Genomic DNA, 22295 nt, shown 5'->3' on the forward strand with positions numbered 1-22295 from the left:
CCGTGGGGCAATTTCACACAGCCCAATATTTTGTTCAAACTCTTGCTAGGCGATTAACTTTATTCAAGCTGTCCTGTTGGCAGTAACTTACAGATATTTACTATTTAATTAACGTATACCTTACAACTTTTAGATGAGGAAAAGGTATAGGGGAAGTGTTTCAGGCTTCGCACATACTCTGGCTTCAAGCACTTCATATTTTTCCCATATTTCTTTAATGAATCTGACTTAATATTCGCTATTAAAATATGTTGCCATAGACCAGGTTCATTAAAGGAATATTGAAGAAATATGAAGTGTTCGAAGCCTGAAACACTTACCCTGTCTTTTCCAAAATTTAAATTCTTGAACTACCCCATCCTTTCGTCTTTATCTGATGCAATTCGTATCAGAATGAGAGAATCTATTTAGCGGAGTAATACAGCTGATTCCAATGCTACAGAAATAATCTGAAAAATCCACCTGTCTGTCTGGTGGCATCAAAAATTCATGATGAAGGGAATTGTCTAGTCTCCTGGCGACGCAAAAGGTCCAAACAGAAGAAAATTTCCATTTGGACACGTGAGTTAATTTGTGTGTGAAGAATTTTTGTTTTTTTTAAACTTCTGGAGAAGATGAAGCATCAACAAGTGGTAGTTGACTACTGGACAATGTTCAAAACCATGTTTACTTACTTGGTTCTCGTGGCTGGAGCCTGGCTCATGTTCAGGTTGGCTATTCTCTCTGAAGTTTGGTTCAGGAAATGTGATGCAATAATTTGTATAATTTTTTGGAATGGGATAGGCTGTTTCATGCGGTGTTCTGGTTCCCAAAGATCCTTCAGGGGAAACATGAGGAGATTGCCAGGAAGATTGAGTATCATACGAAGAGACTGCAGGAGACCATGGAGAAGAACCAGGGAATGGAGGACGGGGATGGGACTGGAAAAGAGGCAGTGACAAATGAGAGTGCAGAAAGGGAAGAAAGGGAAGAAATATCTGGGCAGGAGACCAAAAAAGAAAAGTAGATTATAGTAGTGTTGTATATTTAAATACATTTCAACAAGATTCAAATTGGTAAATGTGTAACACTACAAATTCACTCAATACTCATCGCTACTGTCATCCTCAAAGGGATTTGAAAGTCTATGGACAGAATCTGGCTTTCTATTTTTATTCTCAGCCAGACGTTCCAGCAGTGTTATCCTCTTGCCGTTGGAATTTGTGAAGCTCAGCGAAATGTTCTGGGATGATCCAAAGAGGGAGTCATCAGTTGATGAGCAATCTTTGAGATTGGCCAGGAGGAATTCCTGGAAATCCTTCTCAGTGTGTCTCTTCTTTGGACTACTCTCAGTTCCTGATTCTTCCTTCTTTTTTTCCTCCATTCGGCCTGTTACTTGGTATTCTGGTGACCTTACTGAGAGCACTGGAGTACTTTGCTTCCTGTGACGTTGTCTCTTGACAGTTTTGACTGCCACATCAGCTGAAATCCTTCTCATTTGTCTCTTCTTGTGGCCCTTTTCATTCTTCTTCAGGATACTCTTTAGGGATTTGTCTGCCCAGGAAAATGGCTTCTGGGTGGGGTCCTCTTCTGGAGATCTGGCTGGGAAAGCCACTCCTGGAATCACAGGACGTTCCACGGTTGGAGGAACCTTTGAGAATGTCGCAGCATGGAGAGCTACTTCGGCTTTGGCCATCACGAAGGCAGCTCCCTTAATCCCTTCAATCTTGTAATTTTCATCAGGCACCACAGGAGCTTCCTCCTTGACCACGGTATGGACAATTGGGGAGGAATTCTGCGGAGGACTCTGCACAGTCACTTGCACGGGCTTAGGTTTCTCAATTTCCGTCACACTCGGATTGCTGATGCTCTGAGAACTTCTGTTTCTCTTCTTGGCAGCTGGTGCCTGATCCATGAAGATTCCCTTGAAAATATCCGATTCCTTCTTCAGCAGATGCGACAGATCGTAGACAAAATCCTTATTGACCGGTTTAATGCGATTCCTAATGGGTCTCTTGGGGATATTGTCACTGGTGTGCTTCTTCTTGTCCTCCTTCGGTGATTTACCCTCGTCTTTGGCTGGCTTGCGCTGAGGTGTCTCAAACACGAGCGGAATCTTGATTTTCTTACTGCCCTTGGGACGTCCTCGACGCTTTGGGGCAGCTCCACTAGCTTCCGGGAGAGATGAGGAATTTGACGTGGAATCCTCAATAGGCTCAGTAGGCTGTGGCGATGGACAGAGGCTGGCAGGGAGAGATTTTGAATTTTGTGGGCTCATTTCATTTCTCTCCCTCATGAGTTCCCTATTCTCCTCCTTGGCCAGCGTTATAAATTCCTTCACAACATGCTTATCTCCCATGATACTGTGCTTCACGCCAAGATGCGCAATCAATTCCAGCTTCTTATTAGCCCCAAACTCACACAATTTGCAAAGGAAGCGATTCTTGAAGTAGTGAAACATGACATTGTGTCGCTTCAAGTTGCTCTTTGTCACGAAAGTTTTGTTGCAAATATCACATTCGGGCAGTTTCTCTGCACCTCCGCCCTCCTTCTTCTCCTTGGGTGATGCCCCAGTCGACGAGGGTGGAGGCGGCGGCGGCAGACAATCTTCCTCTTTGGCGAATTTCTTCACACTCAACTCACCTCCTTCATCCATACTCCAATAAACCTCATCAGCCAGACTCTCCTCCGTTACCTTCTCTTCCACCACCTTAGCTGCCCTCTTCCGCTTCCTCTTATTCCCCACTGGCACAACCTCCTTCACAATTTCCTTCACAGCTTCCTTCGCAACTTCCTTCACAACTTCCGGCTTCTCTGTGGAATTGTCTGAATCCTGTGCCTCAGCATCGATACTTACATTGAGTTTATTGTGAAGATTTGACTGGATTATCTCCTTATTCCCCGATACACTTGTTATGCAGCTATCGAAAGAATTTGAATTCTCATCCTGCTGCCCCGGTGAGATCTCCTTCATTGTCTCCACTACGTTTTTCTTTGGCTTCTCCACCTTTCTGACCGCTCCCGAAGTCACAGTGGACGTTCGGCGCTTCTGCCGACAGTTCACCAGATGCGTTGTCAGCACAGCCCTTCGCTCAAATGTCTTGCCGCAGTAAGTACACATGGACTGGCCAACGTCGTAGTTCTCCACATTTTCCAGCCACGCCTTATTATCTGCCTCCTGACGCTCTTGATCCGTCTGCAGGCGCACCAATTCGCGACTTGGCCCCTTCACCTGGACCTCATCCATCCGGATGCGACGCTTGTAGATGGTGTCTCTCATGAGGCGGATGCGCTTAAGTGACTTCCTAAAATAGAGCATATTCCGTGGGGAAAGAAATTTTAAGGATTACATTCGAAAGGAATGATACACAGAAAAATGTTGACTCTAAATTTAAGAGTATATAAAGCTGTCTACACATTATACAAATTATTGAAATAATAGCATTTCAAAGTGACATTGAAAAGTAACTTCAATATTGAAGCGAATATTGAAACCGATATTTCAATAATTGCCTACACTACACACTCAACAAATTGACTTCAATATTAAAAACACCAGTCTAGTCAGGGATTCACATATCTTCTGGGATTTCTTCCGTATTTTGTCAAGAACACCCAAAAATAACCAAGTTGGTCAGAGGATTTCTGGAACTTCCTCCTGGAAATCCCCAGATCTACTGGGATTTTCTTGTTCATTATGCCCAAAGCACTTCAGATGCATTCTGTGGTCAGAGGATTCCTGGAGCTTCCTCCAGGAAATCCCCAGATCTTCTGGGATTTTCTTGTATATTATGTCAAAAACACTTCAGATACTTTCTGTGGTCAGAGGATTCGTGGAGCTTCCTCCAAGAAATCCCAGATCTTCTGCGATTTTTTTTTGAATATTTTGTCAAAAACCAGTCAGATACATTCTGTGGTCAGAGGATCCCTGGAGCTTGCTCCAGGAAATCCCAGATCTTCTGGGATTTTCTTGTATATTATGTCAAAAACACTTCAGATTGGAAACAAAAGCCAAATTGAATTAATAACGAATTCTCACAGACTTTCAGGATCATGCTTCGTATCATACCGTGTGGCTACAACCACAAGCCTTCGTTCCTTCTGTAGGATTCCAATTTGTATCATAAAATTATGAAGTGGGATTTCTGGAGGAAGCACCATGAATCCTCTGGCCACAGAATGTATCTGAAGTGCTTTGGGCATAATATTCAAGAAAATCCCAGAAGATCTGGGATTTTCTGGAGGAAGCAGGTGATTAGTGCTGACCGAGTTGGGTTCTTGAGGAGACTGAACAAAATATATAACAAAATTCCAAGAATCTGGGATTTTCTGGGGGAAGCAGGAGAGATGTGTCTTGACTTGTATTTTTATCTTGGATGTGTTTTCATTCATGATCAAGGAAAATCCAGCAGTTCTGTGATGTTCTGAAGGACGAGGATTCCTGACCATTAAAAAATATTAAAAGAAATATCACATCAATTTGATATTTAGAATTTCTTTGAAATTTTATTTCAATGTGACTTTCAAATTTTTTATTGAAATGATTTTGTCTAGTTTGTAGCCATTCAAAATAATGAAATAAAATATTGAATAAAATGTTCCATATTGAAACAAATATTTCAATATTTTGCCTACACACTGGACAATTTTCTTCAATATTGAAACATTTATGTCAATAAATCTTTGCAATGTGGAGGCAATCCTTGTCAATATTTGACATTGAAATGAAATTTTTCAATAAATTATGTCTAATGTATAGCCAGCTTAAGACTCCGGGAACTTAAATTGGACGTGTATCCTCGAGGCGATTAAATTCAGAAGCCTTTGCTAATAAAATTGGCTAGAATCCCTATCTCTTGGACGCACAATGATCGAGAGTTTAAGTTCAGCATTAGCTGAAAAATGAAAAATGTCTTGAGATTTGAAAATTCCAATTAAAACCAAATGATCAAGGGTTTAGGATTACGGCGTTATCACACTTGCACATTAAAATTTTAATGTGATTCACATTAATTGTCGCTTGTGAGCGTCCAAATATGTTATTTGTGTCTTTGAGTTACTTAATATTTGGGGTTTTTCTATATTTATTGATAAAGAAGTGAACTTGGCCTGCAAAAATAAGTTTAAATTTACCTAAAGCATAAATATTTTTCACATTAAAAAATTAAAGAGAAAATCGCATTAATTTTTTGCATTAATGCTATAAATCAATTTATATCAAATTTTGCGGGCCAAGTCTACTTTTTTATCAACAAATAGACCAAATTTTGAATATAAAATGATTCAAACACACAAATTACACATTTGGCTTCTCACCAGCGACAATTAATGTGAATCATATTAAAATTTTAATGTGCAAGTGTGAGAACACAGTAAGACTCCGGGAACTTAAATTGAACGTTAATCTTCGAGGCGATTAAATTCAGAAGCTTCTTGCTAATGAATTGGGCTAGAATACCTATCTATTTGACGATCTGAGATCGGGAGTTTAAGTTCAGCATTAGTTGAAAAACGCAAAAAATGTCTTGAGATTTGCAAATTACGATTAAAACTAAATGATCAAGGATTTAGGATTAGGGCATTGGCATTCATTGGATGGGATTTGAAATTAAATTCCTGGGTGTTTCTGTTTAAGAATTTTCTATTTTTCTGTGTGTAATTAATGTAAGCTTAGCTGGTGATTTAAAAGGGGTTCGACCTGGGATACTTGAAACATTAACACTTGGAAGGAAGGACCCTAGTGGCAGCCGTTGCCAATTTTGTTTTTAATTTTATTTTTTTATGATGAAGAATAGGTATATCAATTCGCCTTTAGGCCTGATTGAATGCGTGCAAAATTTATCTGGCTATTTTTTCGTTATAAAATTTTTAATAAAGGGGTTGGCAAAGCGTCCCAGGCTTTGCGGAATGCTCGAACTCGTGACTTAGATGCTATACCGCTAAAGTACTTTCGCATCATTTACCGGTACTCAAGCGATTTAAATTGATTCATAAATCACTCAATAGATTCTACAAGATAGTTTAAAGAGTCATAAAAATTATATTCGAACAAAAATTACTTATCGGTTCATAACCGGTTCACAATCGATTTGAACCGGTTCATAAATCACTCAAAATATTTCCAAAATACACCTCTAGAGTAATTTGATTGCATTTCGCATAAAAATTAGTTATCGGTTATGAACCGGTTCAAAACCGATTAGAACCGGTTCAGTTTTATAGGAAATTCCAAGATCTTTCCAATGAGCCCAAACATGATCCCATTCGCTTTATAAATGCGCTCTCTAGTGTCTTTTTAACCTTTGACCTTGAAAAAGCGTTATTAGGAATGATTAAACGGTATTTTCGTCTAAGGACGAAATGTCCGCCTGGGTAATCTCTAAAACATACCCAAAAATGAAAAAAATCGCATGACGCGTTTTCGAGAAATCTAAATAATAACATGTTCATGGAGGGGTGGGGAAAAATGAGGAGTATGTTAACGATCCTTGGGACCCCCCCCCCTGAAAGTTCCAAGCCGCTATCTCTAACCGTTTGGCCTACAGCAAATAAGAAATTACTTAAGAAAAGTAGATTTTAGGAGATTGCAGCAGGAGTAACAAGCCTATGAACAAATAAAAAAGTAAAGACGATAAATGTAAATTCAAGACCTTTTAAAAACCCCAAATTTAAGCAAATGGTTGAAAAATAGTAGGCCCTCCAAAATAGTTAAACTTTGATTTTCAAAAATTCGTAATCGAAATGTTTTTCGAACATAGGTGGCTATGGACGAAATATTCGCCTTGACTACCTCCAAAACATTCGAAAATGGAAGTTCCTATGAAACAATAACAAATTCTAATCGGTTCTGAACCGGTAATGAACCGATTCATAACCGATAACTAATTTTTATCTGAAAATCAATTCTATTACTTTTAAAACTATTCTGAGGATCTTTTGAGTGATGAATCGGTTAAAATCGCTTGAAAACTGGTATAAATGATGCGAAAATACTTTTGAGGTATAGCATCTAAATCTGGAGTTCCAGCATTTCGCAAAGCCTGGGATGCTTTGCCACCCCTCTTTTAATTAATCAACCAATTTAGTCTGTAGTGAAGCGGTATGCACCCGAAAAGTATGCCAAAAGATAATGCAGGAGAGCCCTTTCTTGTGATTTTGAGCATTCCACAAAGTTGGGGCGCTTTGCCATCTTTTTGGACATGTTTTAAAAAAAGGTTACGTAGACGGATATTCGCCCATATACGAAAACATCGTTAAATCATGTCCAATAACGATTTTTCAAGGTCAAAGGTTAAAAAGCCTCTAGGTAGCGTATTTCTCAACCGAATAGGGTCATATTTGTCTCGTTGGAAAGGCCTTGGAATTCTTGACAAACCTGAACCTATTCCAATCGGTTATAAGCCCGTATTGAGCCGGTCCATAGTCGATAAATAATTTTTATCCGAAATTCAATTATTACTTCTAAGCTATTTTGGATAAATTTAAGAAGGAGTTGGCCAGAGGGAAAACTGCGAAATCCTTGCATATACAGTAGACTCTCTCTCAATTGGGCATTTGGGACAAAATGTCATCCGGTTTATCGATAGATTTGGGCGTCAAAGCCTTTGTAAATTCCACAAAAAGCGCTCAATTATAGAGAATCACGATAAAATAGGAAGAACTACAGCGAATTTGAGCAAATTTGCTTCATAATTAAACGTGAAAATTGTCACAAAATTTTTCGCCCGATTGAAAAAGAACCGATTGAGTGAGAGTCTACTGTAAGTCATGAATTCGAGCACTTTGCGAAGCCTGGAACTTTTTGCCACCCGTTTTTAAAAGATGATCAAAAGACCTTAAGTCTTCTGCTAATTCAATCAATTATGTTTAAGTTCAACAAGATGTTTATTTTTATTATGACTTGATGGATAGCCTTTCGCCAACTCGTTAAACTTTTGTGAGAAATCTTTGAAGTCAAATTGTTTTTAAACAAAGCTTTTTGAAATTTCAATATTGATTTAGATTGTTTTTATGTTTTTATGGTGATAATACTTTTACAATCACTAACTTTTTTTTTGTCTAAGAAAAAATATGCCCGATAACATTTCTGCTCAATATTTTATCTAAGAACAGTGTCAAATCAACAAAGCGTATGATAATTCAATTATTGATTTCCTACATTTCCTAGAAGTTTTTTCTTAGGCATCGCAGTGTGAAGTCAACGCCAATATTTTGCAAAGGAAAAATTATTATAATTTAAATAGTTTTGCTCTTTCGAAAAAAATAAATAAATCAATAAATAAAACACTTCCCAATTGTAAAATTTCCTCATTTACTTGAAACTCTTGAGAGTTTAATTGGCAGAGATGAACTCTGAGTTGAACTCAAAGCTTTACGAAGCTTAAAATGACCTTGAGAGCAAACGCGGAATTCCCGCAACACAAAACAGATAAATTTCATCAGAGAGCGTAATATTGTTTGTCTGAGGGAGAGTCTAACTTACTTGTGATCGTTGCTCAGGTGTCGAATCACGGCAGCAGGCACGAGGAATGTCTGAGGGCATGCAGGACATTGATAGACGTACGTTGAGTGGATGTGCTTTGCTTCCAGATGGAGCTTCAGGGTTTTTACTGTGGCAAATTTCACGTGGCAGATTTTGCATGAGACTGTTGCCTGTGGCACAGTAACATCCATATCATCGTGGCTGAGGACTGGTGGAATTGTGGGCATTTCATTGATACGGATGGCCTTGCCATCGGGTCCTAAAACAGCCTTATTGTCCAACAGGAGGCTTCTAACTTCGTCCACCTCGATTTTCATGCTATCTGTGTCCGGTTGCTTGAGTGTCTGGAACACAGCGACATTGCTGGCTGGTGTTCTGTCCAGCTGCAGAACATGGTTCTTCTGCAGAACCTCATCTTGGGTTAACTTGTGACTGACACGGTCATAGAAATCAGTTAACTTCATAAGTCTATCCACATTCCTCTTGGCTGTCAATCGATCAATGATACTACTCAGATCCTTGCCCACATTCTCCGGTGGTTTATCCTTCACACTGTAGTTCGTATACTCCTGCTCAGCCTGAATTATTGTTGATATGTCCTGATCCTTGAGAAGAATATTTTTTTTGAATTTACATTCAAAAGGGGCATTTTTGAGCATCAAAAAAACTCACAATGAAACCGTTGCTGGGGAAATGGAAGTGCTGGGATGCATTGAATTTCTGACGACAATACACACGTTTGTGCGAGATGAAATTGGCCAAGCTGCGGAAAATATTGCGACACACCTTGCATTCGTACACGATGTCGCATTCATTGGCCAGCAACTGTCGTATCTTTTGGGAATAGAGCACAAGTATTTTTTTCTCATTTTACTATCAATCAAAGAATAATCTGCTGCACAGGATGTCTCAAAAGAATGTCCTCTAGCTCAATTTTATCGTATTCAGTATGAATTTATTTATTGGCATCCCAAAATCTGCTTTATTTGAGCATGTGCACTTTATTTTTCACATTCGCAAAAGCAATTACGCTCAACTACATTATCCTTGAAACGGATATGCGTGGGTTTGTGGGAAAATTATTTTCTAAATTGACAAAAATCAATATTTTAATAATATTTTGTAATAAGCCTCATATTATTTTGTCATTTTGCTTTCTATTTACTTGAGTACTCAAAGAAAATACTCTGGCATTTAATATTTATTTTGTTAATAATAATATTAATAATAATAATAGAGGGTCTAAACTAGAGATCATTTCGAAAGCTACATAGTAAAAAAATTAACACTTAGTGCACAGAAAAAAAATGTGTAAAATTTTACTACTATAATAGTGCAAAATCGACCATTTTAGTTGTTTAATTTAAAAATGTTTAAAAAATGCACAATAATTTGGTAATTTATTGTCACGAGATTGAAAATTACCACTATTATAGTTAAAAATTTTCAACAACGTTGTTTAATTTGAAAATGTGTAAAATTTTAACACTATAATAGTGTGAAATCGGATAAATTAATTATTTAATTGCGATCTGTGTAAAATTTCTCACTATTATAGTCATAAAAAATTTTCAACAATGTTTTGTAATTTAAAACTGTTGAAAAATTCTAAAAATTACCACTATTATAGTATGATTACAGTTTTTCACATTATTATAGTGTGAAAAAATACACAACTTTATGGTATTTTTTGTCACATGATCAAAAATTAACACTATTATAGTGTGAAGCCTTGTGTATTTTCAACCAAAGTTGTTGAATTTTTAAACAAAAGTTGTGTAAAAATTGTTGAATTTCTATTTAAGACATATACTTCAGTCGAGATGTTTTTCATTGGGCAAAAGTCATATAGAACATCAAATATTTATATGCATAATAAGTATATCGTGAAGATCCGAGCATCAGATGTAATTATCTGGCATTAGGGAGGATCCCGAGTACAGGAAAAAATATTACAAATGTCCAAAAAAGAAAAAAAAACTAAAATAAACGAAATGAAATGAAAATTCAACAATTTTTGAGTTTACACACAAAAAATCAACAATTTTTAAATTCAACAACTCTAAATACAACTACTTGAAATTCAACAACTTTAAATTAAACAACATTTTTTCCAAATTTATGTTGCTGAATTTTTGTGTGTAAACTCAAAAATTGTTGTATTTTCACTTAATTTCGAAGATTTTATTTTTTTGTCTTTTTAGACATTTGTAATGTTTTTTTCCGGTACTCGGGATCCCCCCTAATTCGAGATAACTACATTTAATGCTCGGATCTTCACTATATGCTTATTATGCATATAAATATTTGATATTCTATATTACTTTTACCCAATGAAAAGCATCTCGACTGAAGTATATGTCTTAAATGGAAATTCAAATATTTTTACACAACTTTTGTTTAAAAATTCAACAACTTTGGTTGAATTCACAAGGCTTCACATTATTATAGTGTGAAAAATGATGATCAAACTATAATAGTGTTAATTTTTGATCATGTGACAATAAATACCATAAAATTGTGTATTTTTTCACACTATATTAATGTGAAAAACTATAATCATACTATAATAGTGATAATTTTTAGAGTTTTTCAATGCTTTTAAATCACAAAACATTGTTGAAAACTTTTTATGACTATAATAGTGAGAAATTTTACACAGATCGTCAAATAATTAATTTATCCGATTTCACACTATTATAGTGTTAAAATTTTACACATTTTCAAATTAAACAACATTGTTGAAACTTTTTAACTATAATAATGGTAATTTTCAGTCACGTGACGGAAAATTTCATGTAATCGAAATTCCCATCTTTTTCGTTCTTAAACCTTTTGCATAAATGCTTACCCCACCCTTTCGGATTCTTCCTTCTTTTGAGCTGAATTGATTGAACTAAATAAAATTTAGTTCAATCGGATTTTGAATGCGAAAGAGTGGGATAGACAAATGTAAAATGTTTGAGAAAGAACGGAATGTTAATTTTGATTTCATGAAATTTTTAATATCTAAAAGGTGTGCCGGAGGCTTTATATCACAACTTAGGAACAGTTTTTTGAGGAAATTCTGTTAATTGATTCAGTTTTGCACCAATCTTAATGATATCAATATGAGACAATTTTACAAAAAGTTTTTTATTTGTTATGGTACACCTTTTAGATCGTTTAGTTAGAGCAGTAAAATTTAATGAAAATTCTATCCCATTTCTTTGAGAAAGAAAGGGATGCTAATTTTGACTTTATGAAATTTTCGCGATTTTAACCCTTTGATTGGCTTGATCTAGCTTTAAACCCTTTAACGACGAGACAGTTTTCGCTGGCCGAAAATCAGCGATAAAAATGAAACCGATAAACAAAATCAGTAAAAGGTCTTACATCTAACCTTAGAAAATCCAACAGAGTCTGATTCGGTGTATTTTTTGTCTGTATGAACGACAGGGACAAAAATAGTCTAAAAATTTAAGTATTTTTTCTGACAATACCAATGAATGAAAATTTTCACTCTAATGAAAAATATTATGTTTGAGCATTGTAGTTTCTGTTTCCAAAACGGTTTTGCTTAAAAAAAATTGGAAATATAGAATATAATTAAAATCAGTTTTCAATATGAGAATTTAAAATTCGTAATTTTTTAGGTTAAAAATTTAGAATTGTAAATAGCTGGAGACTTGCAAAAAATATCCTAGATTCCTTCAACCTTCTATTTTGCAATTACGTACAAACATTAGGAAATAATAACATTAGCTAGTCAGGAAAAAATATTTTCTTTATAGGACACCGGTATTCCAATCGTCCTTAAAGGGTTAAAGGTGTGACTGAGCCATATTTGAAAAGTTTTTATTTCAGAAAATTGCACTTTTAGCTTGGGAATATTATAAAAAAAAAAATGTTTTTAAATGAAATTCAGTTCGTTTTTGATTATTTAAAGTGATTTTAATAGCTATTAAACTTTCAAAGGGTCAATATTAGTTTTCTTTTAGTTCAAGAAAAAGATATATGAAATGTAGCTTGAATTGTTCTTTCAAACTTCCTTCTAAGAGAAAATTACAGGGACATTTTCATGCAAAAATACTCTAACTAAACTCTAAAACATTTCTAAAACAACATTGTAACTTTTTTTGAGAAAAGTTGATTAAAAGTATTCTCTAAGTCACCTAAAAAAACTATTTTAAGTTTATCATATTAAATTTTGTGTAAAATTTCTATAAGAAAATTCACCACATAATCCATTTTTTTATTGGAACTTCAGTGATTTTGGGCTTTTTGGAAAGCTAATAAAGATTTACCAAAAGAATTTAAAAGCCTTGTTATTGTTCAATTATTTTTAGTGTTATGCTTTTCTTTTATTTATTTATTTACTTTTTGAATCAAAAGATCCGCTCTGACCGGTTGACCGGCGATTTGTGGCCACGTAAAACTTACTTTAACATAAATACGTAAATTCGTTTTAATAAAATAATTAAATAAATAGAATACCAAACAAAACACAAAACAACGTCACAAAGGCCAAATATGCACACAGTTTAAGAAGATTAAAACCAAAGATAATGCTAACAAAGCCTTAAAATTAATAATAAATAATAGAATAAGAAGTTAAAATGTTTAAGACTGAAAATTTAGTTTAAATAAACTAAATAAAGAGATTTTATCTAAAAAAATATTGTTGAACTAGAAAAATGTGAGTTCTTAAATCATTTTGAACTGAACGTGTGAGTAATAGCGATAACATTTTTATATAAATATCCAAAGTCATTTGTCTTTCTTTTAGCTCTTGCTGCTATTAATAATTGTTCTTGAAATCGTGCTATCCATTCAAAATTTAGTCCAGAGATCAATTCGACGGCTCAGAATGAATAAGTCGCGAATAGCCAAATTTAGAGAGTGATTTCAAGCTAAAATTTTACATTCTAATAATTTTGGGAATAATTAACTTTCCATCATGATATTTACATAATATATATCCAGTATAATATTGAGAAATAGTTCAAAAACGTATACTTTCAATAATTTTATTGAAATATTACATTTTTTAATGATATTTTTTTAGAATTGATGATAGTTTCTAATTTGATAAAATTAGAAAAGGATTTTGTTTTTTTATTCCTTGCTGAAATTTTTATTTTTTCAGTAAAAAGCTACATTTTGCTTCGATAATATTTTAAAAAATATTAAACTTTAAAAATTTCTATGATAATACTTGCTTTTTAATTAAATAAGATAGTAAGACTAGATAAAAAGACTAGTGAGACTAGTAATAAAATAGTAAGTTTTGCTAAGTTAAATCGCAAATCTTTTTCAAAGCCGACTGTTAACCCTTTAAGGACGATTGGAACACCGGTATCCCATAAAGAAAATAATTTTTCCTGACTACCTAAAGTTATTTCTTTCTCATGTTTGTACATAATTGTAAAGTAGAAGGTTTAGGAAATCTAGAATATTTTTTTCAAGTCTCTAGCTATTTGCTATGTAGTAAATATTTAAGCTCAAAAATGGCGAATTTTTAAATTCTCAAATTCATAATTGATTTTATTTATTTTTTGTATTTTCAAGTTTTTTAAGCAAAACCCTTTTTGCAATAAGAACTACAATACTCATACATAATATTTTTCATTAAAGCGAAAAATATTATTCATTGGTATTGTCAGAAAAATTACTTAAATTTTTGGGCTATTTTTGTCCTTATCGTCCATAGAAGCACAAAATACACCGAATTAGACTCTGTTGGACTTTCCAAGGTTAGACGTAAGACTATGAAACATTGAATATGTTTCCCAGTTTAATTTTAAATGTTAATTTTCAGTCCGTAAAATGTGTCTCGTCGTTAAAGGGTTAAACCAAGCTCAGTCTTTAATCCTCTTAGTTAATTTATTTTGATGATTCATTGTATGAACTATTCCTAGTAAAATATTTTCCTACATTTTTATCAAAATGAAAACGTTCTTGTGTTCTTTTGAAATACATTCTCTATATACTCTATAAAATTCAAATAATGATTCTATTATCAGGACATTTTGGGGCACCCTGTAAAAATGTTGTTTGACTCACCTCCTCTGTGCCATTCTCGTAAGCCTTTCGGGCTTCATTAAATCCTGTTATCGAGGTAGAAATTGGTTTCCTAAGAATACTCAAATCAAGGCAATCATGTGAATTCTCTGTTCCCTCCTCTCCCAATGTCTTTCCCTTCATTTTCCAACGTACTCTCCTCCCAAATATCTGTCAAATTCCCAAAAAACTCTTTTAAAATTTTCCACTGAGGCCACTGTTGCTGGGCCCAGAAGATGATCCAAACTCGATACTTGTCAGTTGTTGCTCCTTTTGGTATCTCTGGAATCTAGATGGGAGAATCAGAGAGAAAGGCAAATTAGGATTTGAAAGATTTGGTTTTTTTGCAATATTTATTTATTTGTTATAGAGTTCCTCTCAATTTGCGCAAATAAAATATTCACATGCCTCTTCAAAACACCCAATTCAATAAAAATTGACATTGAATTAAAATCTCGCGCTCTCTTTCGATATTTTCTGTGCGGTGATATATTGACCATCTCCGGGCACGCGGGGAACATCAACCAATCCCAAATGTGGTCTAGGAATTGGGTGGAAAATGCCACGAAAAATTAAACTAATTACAACTGCAATACACTGTAAACATATGCTGCAAGTATATTGTTGGTCTCTTGGCTATCAATTGTGCTGCTAAGTGCAGTGAAACATTTTTTAATTCTCTCTTTTTTCCCCTTCATAAGAAACCTCATTGATGATGTAATAACACACCGTTTATGGAGAAAAAAAATAATTCACAGTTTCACCCAGGCACGATAATACACCTTCAAAAATATCATTCACTTTATGGTTCAATCCTATTGATTTATCTTGAATGTCCCCACGGGGAAAATTTGATGGGAAATCTTATTATTCCAGGAAGGCAAAAAGAATTTGTTGTGAGATGGAAAAAAGAGACACAAACTCTCTGTACAAGTGCCGATGATCGAGAAAAAGAACTTCCACTATCGCGTTTTATTGTGAGCACAAGAGATTGTGAGTAATGCCTTTGACGCTTAGTTCATTAAAAAAATGAGTTTCTCTGTTAAAAAACTTCTTTCGAATGAAATCCCAAAAAATTCTCTTGAGATTTTCCTTCAATAAAAATCATATACACACCCACTGATACATTAAGTAAATTTTAACATTGTTCCTGGATTGATTTTATCGGGCATTTTGAAGAACAGGCAGCACAAAATGCGATAGGTACTTCACGCTGACATCTAAACTTAAATTGAGACTGAGGCTCTCACTTGTGTTACAAAATATTCTATAGTACACTCCGTGGATGGGAAAACGAGTCATGAGGAGAAGCCCCTTTTATTTAGCAGACATGTCTCTCATGCTCGCTTTTGGGGACTTATGCTGAACCATATACATCTCAGGCACAACCAAGAAGTTTCTCAACAGAGAAAATGTCCGAAGATGCAGAAATTGATACCCAGGCAATATTGAAAATTCTCTAATCACTACCACAAACAGTGAATTATTTTCTTCGCACTTCTTGATACTGAACAATTATTGCGTTCTGCACAATGAAATTCACAAATAAAAATTTTTGTAACTCTGACACTGTCAAACCACTTTTATTCACCGTGTGGCTAAGCAACAAACACCAATTCTCAGCATAATTTTTCTGTGTTTTTTTTTCTTCTACCTGAACATCATCCTCCTTCAGAAACAATTCAAGCCAAAAGCACACACACCGGTGTAATGATTTTCTCGTGGGACGAACTTCTCGAAAAAAAATCTCCGTACTTTTTGAGAGCACAACGCGGCTGACGCATTGCACATGGATTTAATTCAGGGAACTCCTATTACCCCGTTAGAAAATTCGGTATTGAGTGGCATTTGAAGGAGAACTTCTCTAAATCTCCAGGAATCCACTATCTTCCCCGGCAATACCCCCAAGAAGTAGTCCTCCAATTTAAATAACCATGGGCATGGTAATTAATTAATAATGAAAGTTCTTTATTTTTCTGTTACACCAATATACAATAAATCTCATTAAGAAAGCATTAAAGATATATAAAGAGGAGAAAAATATGCAATATAAAGAGTGCGTTTGCGCAGGCAAAGTTGAAATTTTTGCCGAGGAAGGCACACACTCTATCAATTTGTAAAAAGTTGTAGAAATAGACTTCGTAAAGTGCTCAAAATTTGAATTGGTCGAATTGATCTTGTGCCCTCAATCTTTAAAAGTCCTACAAGAAATTTAGGTGGTAGTGGGGCACCTTTGAATTGAGGCAGTTTTAAAATAAGACTGTTTTTTTTTCTTATTTTTAAATGGAATTGCAACTTACCATGTTACAGGGAGTTCCGGCTTAAGTGAAAACGATTTGAAAGAATTTTATATGAACTACTATTTGGAGCTCATTTATAAAACGATTTTTGAATTTCCTCTAAATAATGCAAATATTTTATCACGCGGTAAATTTGAAATGCATTTCTTATGAATCATTGGTGCTGAAAATAGGCAGAAAAATTGGCCCCGAAAAGGTTTTGCATGCATTACGGCGTTTCCGTAACTTATTTCAGAGACATCTCCTGTGGGTATGCAAATTTTCTGTGTCACTGGAGTGAATTCGCGGGCTTTTCTTAGGTCCTGAGAATTTCTTTCAAAACGGAACTCCCTGTATAATTTAGTTCCACAAGCTAAATGTGAGATTAAATTTCATTATGATAAGTTTCAGTTCAATTTACAAAAATAGGCGAAAGAAGCCATATCTTAAAGGTATCCCTAATTCAAAAGTGACCCACTTACCCCTACTGACAGAAAATTAATAGAAAATTTTTGCTCTAGAATCTAGGAAAAAATACAACTTCTGTATTTTCAAAGACACCAACCAATTGCAGTTGAAAGGTTTAGTCTTGATACATTCCCAAGTATCACCAATTTTTACATTTGTACAGTCTTTAGAAGTTTTCTTTAACTCACCGAGAAAATAGGAAATTAAATTAAAAGAATTAAGAGAAATTCTTGCCAGTTTTTATCCAGAACACTTAACTACAAAATAGAAACACTTTAATTTTCTAAAGAAAAAACTTTTCAAATACAATGAAAGTCTGGACGCTCTATTTTAAATGATTTTAATAAAGCTGTGGCGAATAAAAAAAGAAATATTTCTTTTTTAGTATTTCGATGATTCCCTTAAATAATATTGTAACTTTAATTACTCAACCGGAACATTACGAAGCTGCAAAATCTTAAAGAAATAGAAAGAAGATAATTTGAAAATTTCTATCTTGTGTTTGAAAGAGTTACTACATGAAATAATTTAAAATTAAAGATAATTAATTCTTCAGCAATGCTTCGCTTAATAGAAGTCAGCTTAAAACGTTAAGCTTAGCTTTAAAGCTTAAAGATTGAATTCAGAATTAAGATGGAAAGAGCTGAGACTGAGATATGATATTTTATAATTTTACTAATATGATTTTTTTTTTCAAAATGTGGATAGTTTTAAGAAAAAAAAAAGAAAACAGTGATAAGCCCAGAAAAGCTTATACTAGATGAGGATCTTTAAAGGCGACCTTAGAATGCGTTCAAATTGGAGTGCTTGGAACTCGGAATGCGTGAAAATTCGATTTTGAGTTGAATTTTCAGGGTAAAGAATCTCGTCTAGCCAAATTTATCCATTTCGGCCGCCAAGAACACTTTTCTCGCTATCGATATTTAATCCTTGTCGAAAATCGTTTTTTGATATCTCTATCCGTTCTCTCCAGAAGTGGTTATACGACGAACGGGACAGGAAGTCCACGACAATCGATTTTTGATACATGATCCGCGATGTAGGGGAAAGTGCTCTCCCTTCGAAATGTGAATTTTCTTTTATTTTTCCTAAGATTCTTACACATTTTTATTAAATATTAGTTAGCTTATCATCATATTGATAATTACGTGACGATTATGTCGCTCATTGAAAATTACAAGAGGCCAACTCACTTTTTGGCGATTTTGAGGTTTAATTGCACTCAGACAGAGAATTTAATAAAATTTCAGATGATATGAATAATTAAATTTCGTTATTATGGCTTCGGCACACCTTTTAGATCGGAAAATTTTCATGAAGTCGAAATTCTAAACCCTTTCTTTCTCACATGTTTTGCATATGACTATCTCATTCTTTCTCGTACCAAATTTGATTGAGCTAAATTGAATTTGGAGTGATGTTTAAGAGAAGAAGAAGAGTGCGAAAGAATTAGAAAGACATATGCAAAACATGTGAGAAAGAAAGGGATGCGAATTTCGACTTCGTGAAATTATCCTGATCTAAAAGGTGTGCCGGAGAGTTTTTCAAAATTTTAATCTTTTTGATTACTTGCATAATTTTGTTTGAAGTCAAGGGGCACAAAATAGATTTATCGTTCAAATTTTTGTGAAACAAGGGACTAACTCAAGCAAGTTGATTCCGTGTCATTAAAATTTCATGAAAATTTGCGCATCATTTAGAATGACAAAGAGCTAACTCATAGAAAAACATATTTTGAAAGGTAAAAATATGTATGTTTCGTTGTTTATAATAATGCTCATACAAATAGAAGAGAATTAAATTGTTTTTATTAACATACATAAATGAGATAATTATTTATACAAAGTTGAATCTTTCATGCTGTCTCCTGAAAAATGGCTCAGATTGAGTTGGCCCCTTGTAATTTCCAAGGGGCGATGTGTAAGTCTCTTATGGCCTCTACAAACTAGTAGAAATTTCTTTAAAAAATGCCTTTTTAAAGAAAATTTCCCCTATCCTTGTAGGCAGAAATTCAGAATTTTTTAATAAAGGCATTTTTTACGAAAATTTCTTCTAGTATGTAGCCAGCATAAGACGAAACATGCCAAATTTCAGAATATTACATATCTTCATTCAAAACTTAAAAAAATGTCGATAAACTTTTTTCAAATTTAACTGATGCCCGAATTAAAAAGTAGCCCGATCTCAAAAGAGCCGAATTAGCGAGAGTCTACTGTATGTAGAATTTTCGTGGAATTTACCAAGGAAAAATACTGAAAAATTTCGAGGAATTTTTCCTTGTGATTCCTTATTCCGCTTTCTTTTGCTATGGGGAGGGGGAAGTGGATCAGCTTTGAATTGGAGCAACTTTGAAAATTGGTTTCTTTTCTTGTATTTTTAAATAAAACTAAACTCCATTATGATGCTAAGATAAATTATATTATGGTAAGGTCTAGTTCCCAAAAAAGTCCAATTTCAAAGCTGCCCCCGCTGCCCCACATTCTCCTAAAAAAATATATTTTTGCTTATTCTGCCTTTTCCTATAAGGTGGCAATAAGTCATGATATGAGTTTTCTTAAAGTGCCAATAGGTATTCCTTCAGCCCTATAGTATCAAATTGAGCCTTCATTAGTTTTTCAAATTGGGAATGGATGTGGGGGGGGGTCGTGATTTATAATCTTGATATATCTAAAAGCCGATAGTTTATATCACTCCATTTGTTGAGAGAGTTCGAGCAAGGTAAAAGTTGGAGTATATATTTGTGAGAAAATAGAGAATCACAAAAATTCTCCATGGGGACCACACAATGTTACTCTCCCTTGTTGGCCAAAAGGAATTTCGATGGAGACATCTTTTAGTTAAGATTATCTGCAATTTTTCTCCTGGACAAAAATAATGTTGGCTCATTTTTTTCCCCTTGGTCATTCTCAATTTCTCAGAGCGTACTCTTAAAGATCACCAACTATAACACATACACACATATTGATTAGTAATGTGAGTGTATAAAATTATTATCATTTCAGTCCAACTGATAAAAAATTCCCAACTTAATACTGCACCATCTCTGTTGGAATTTTTGTTATAAATGGGAATAGGTAATCTGGGGGCTGGATGAATTGGTGATTTTTCCGGGAGTATCCACAATTTTAATTTGAAACTATTTGGAATTTAATTTTCAAGTAACTTTTATTTACCGTATGGAAATGTCGAGTTTTCTTCGATATTGCGAACCACTTTCATTGTTAATTTTTTAACCAATACACACACTAAGGGGGCTTTTTTATGTGCGGAAGACTCTCTGTGAACTGGGTGCTCTCCCGTGGAAATCAATCTTTGAGATTTGGCTTTTGGATAATATTTGACTAGATCATAGGGGACTTTGGGGAAATTGGGGGATGATAGGGGGTTTGGGGATTGATAGAGACGGGTTTTCTTGGTAAGAAAATCACATTAATTGCTTTTAATGTGCAATTTATGTCAAAGTATGAAGTTATACTGTCAACTTGATTTCTTGGCAAGAATATTCCTTGTTACCTTCTTGGTGATTGTGGAGAAGAAAAAACGTGATGATGAGGCAGAAAAGATGAAGTCCGATTTTTTTCATGGACAAAATCCTCTTGGGGATTGGTATTTACAGAAATTTGCACAACTCTTATGACTGTTCTGCAGGACAAATAGATATTACGTGGTGGTTAATCTATTTTGTATTAAAATGCTCGTTGATGTGAGCATGAAAAACTGAGAGTGTGGTTGGGATTTTGTTTAGCACACAAGAAAATTAATATGCCTGCAATTTTATCACTCACAAAATTATACCACAATTCACTCTGAAAATTGGGAAATTTTCTCTTTGGCAGGATAGATTCGTTCACGAGGGTTTTTTTAAAACTTAGAAGGCTGTGATTTTTTTTTTGTTACCTGGAAAATGTGGGGGCGGTTTAGCCCTTGTCAGCTAAATTCTCCTTGTGACCATGAGAGGTGTACAACAGCATTAAAAATGAACAAAAAAAACCAAAGAGAAAATCCAGCAAATGGCAATTTTCCAGAGTAACAAACTTTCGAGGAAAATTCTCTGGGAAAAATGGTGAGTTTTATGTAATCACACGATTTTTTTTCAAAAAAGAACTTTAAACGGGAACTTGAAAATGGTTTAAGAAGTAAATTGGCTCTTGTGAGAAAAGTATCAGCTCAAAAGTCTCTGGCAGAGAGAATGTTAGCAGAAATTTCGTGTGAGGAAAAATATATCATGAAGGTCACTTCACTCAAAAAAAGGTACAAGTATTGCTTGGTATCTTGTGGCCAAAACACCAATCACCATCTCCAGACACTTCCAAAATTAACTGAGAATTTTCCAAGTTGGAAAAATGGTTACAGAGACACTTGGGAATAGCACTAAATGCCTGAACTTGCATGAGTGACACTCCTAAGGCCCCTCTCTCTGAAGAAAAATTGTCATGGTGTTGTTGCTCATGTACGTTACTGCCAAGATTTCATATCGGGATGGATTTTTGGTGAATCATGAACCCTCCTGGGGATCAATAGACGTCGAATGACCATCCAGGAGGAGTTTTTGGGGTGAAATTAACCCTGAAAACCTCTTGAAATCCCATTCTTAACATCTCAATCATAATCCCAAAGTGGTAATGCTAATCATGCACATGTTGCTCTTGGGAAGTATCGATTCTTCCGGATGGAAAAATTACTACACCGCTCCTAATCACAATTTTTCTGAAATTAGCCCTCAAGTGCCCCAGAATTCCCTCAAATGTTGACTAATAAATTAAATTATTCATAGAATCATTACGAAATTAATAAAATAATAAAAAAAAAACTGCACTTTACGAATATTGCAAAAAACCTTAAGGAATAAGGATTAAACTTACCCAATTAATCAGGATGATCAGGATGATCCGAACGATTCCTGTTGGTTCTCAATCAAATTTCGTGGTAATAAAAATCAGAAAAAAGCAATTAATGCCCTTACCCAGGAAGATTATCCGCAAAAAGAGCGTGATTTTCTCTCTGTGTTGGTGCTGCCATATGTATCCATCCGGGTTACCCAACTA

General features: G+C 34.6%; 2 protein-coding genes across 9 annotated transcripts; one reads left to right on the forward strand and one right to left on the reverse strand.

Moving 5' to 3' along the window:
* Window positions 1-433: 433 nt before the first annotated feature.
* On the forward strand, window positions 434-1058 carry LOC129810084 (uncharacterized). Its single transcript, XM_055860341.1, has 2 exons — window positions 434-709; window positions 784-1058. The coding sequence occupies exons 1-2, from the start codon at window positions 615-617 to the stop codon at window positions 1004-1006; spliced, it is 318 nt and encodes a 105-aa protein (XP_055716316.1). The 5' UTR covers window positions 434-614; the 3' UTR covers window positions 1007-1058.
* LOC129810062 (uncharacterized) lies at window positions 1004-22256 on the reverse strand. Of its 8 annotated transcripts, none has more exons than XM_055860307.1 (5): window positions 22113-22256; window positions 14507-14792; window positions 9134-9295; window positions 8462-9066; window positions 1004-3284 (listed from the first exon to the last, which is right to left on the reverse strand). In XM_055860307.1, exons 2-5 carry the CDS (start codon window positions 14645-14647, stop codon window positions 1082-1084), a joined length of 3111 nt encoding a protein of 1036 aa, XP_055716282.1. In that variant the 5' UTR covers window positions 14648-14792; window positions 22113-22256; the 3' UTR covers window positions 1004-1081. The 8 variants fall into 8 exon arrangements, with proteins under 8 accessions (XP_055716282.1, XP_055716278.1, XP_055716277.1 ...); XM_055860303.1 differs by lacking the exon at window positions 22113-22256 and adding an exon at window positions 21148-21649; XM_055860302.1 differs by lacking the exon at window positions 22113-22256 and adding an exon at window positions 20764-21013.
* Between the last annotated feature and the right edge of the window lie 39 nt (window positions 22257-22295).

The sequence above is a fragment of the Phlebotomus papatasi genome, chromosome 1 (assembly GCF_024763615.1).
Source record: "Phlebotomus papatasi isolate M1 chromosome 1, Ppap_2.1, whole genome shotgun sequence".
NCBI lineage: Eukaryota > Metazoa > Arthropoda > Insecta > Diptera > Psychodidae > Phlebotomus > Phlebotomus papatasi.

Excerpts from the sequence above, each read along its gene's own strand:
- LOC129810084 (XM_055860341.1), top strand. The coding sequence starts at position 615 with ATGAAGCATCAACAAGTGGTAGTTGACTACTGGACAATGTTCAAAACC. Across the intron at positions 710-783 it reads GGAGCCTGGCTCATGTTCAG|GCTGTTTCATGCGGTGTTCT; the intron begins GTTGGCTATTCT and ends GGAATGGGATAG.
- LOC129810062 (XM_055860307.1), bottom strand. The coding sequence starts at position 14,647 with ATGAAGGGAAAGACATTGGGAGAGGAGGGAACAGAGAATTCACATGAT. Across the intron at positions 9,067-9,133 it reads TCCCCAGCAACGGTTTCATT|GATCAGGACATATCAACAAT; the intron begins GTGAGTTTTTTT and ends ATTCTTCTCAAG. Across the intron at positions 3,285-8,461 it reads CACCTGAGCAACGATCACAA|GAAGTCACTTAAGCGCATCC; the intron begins GTAAGTTAGACT and ends GCTCTATTTTAG.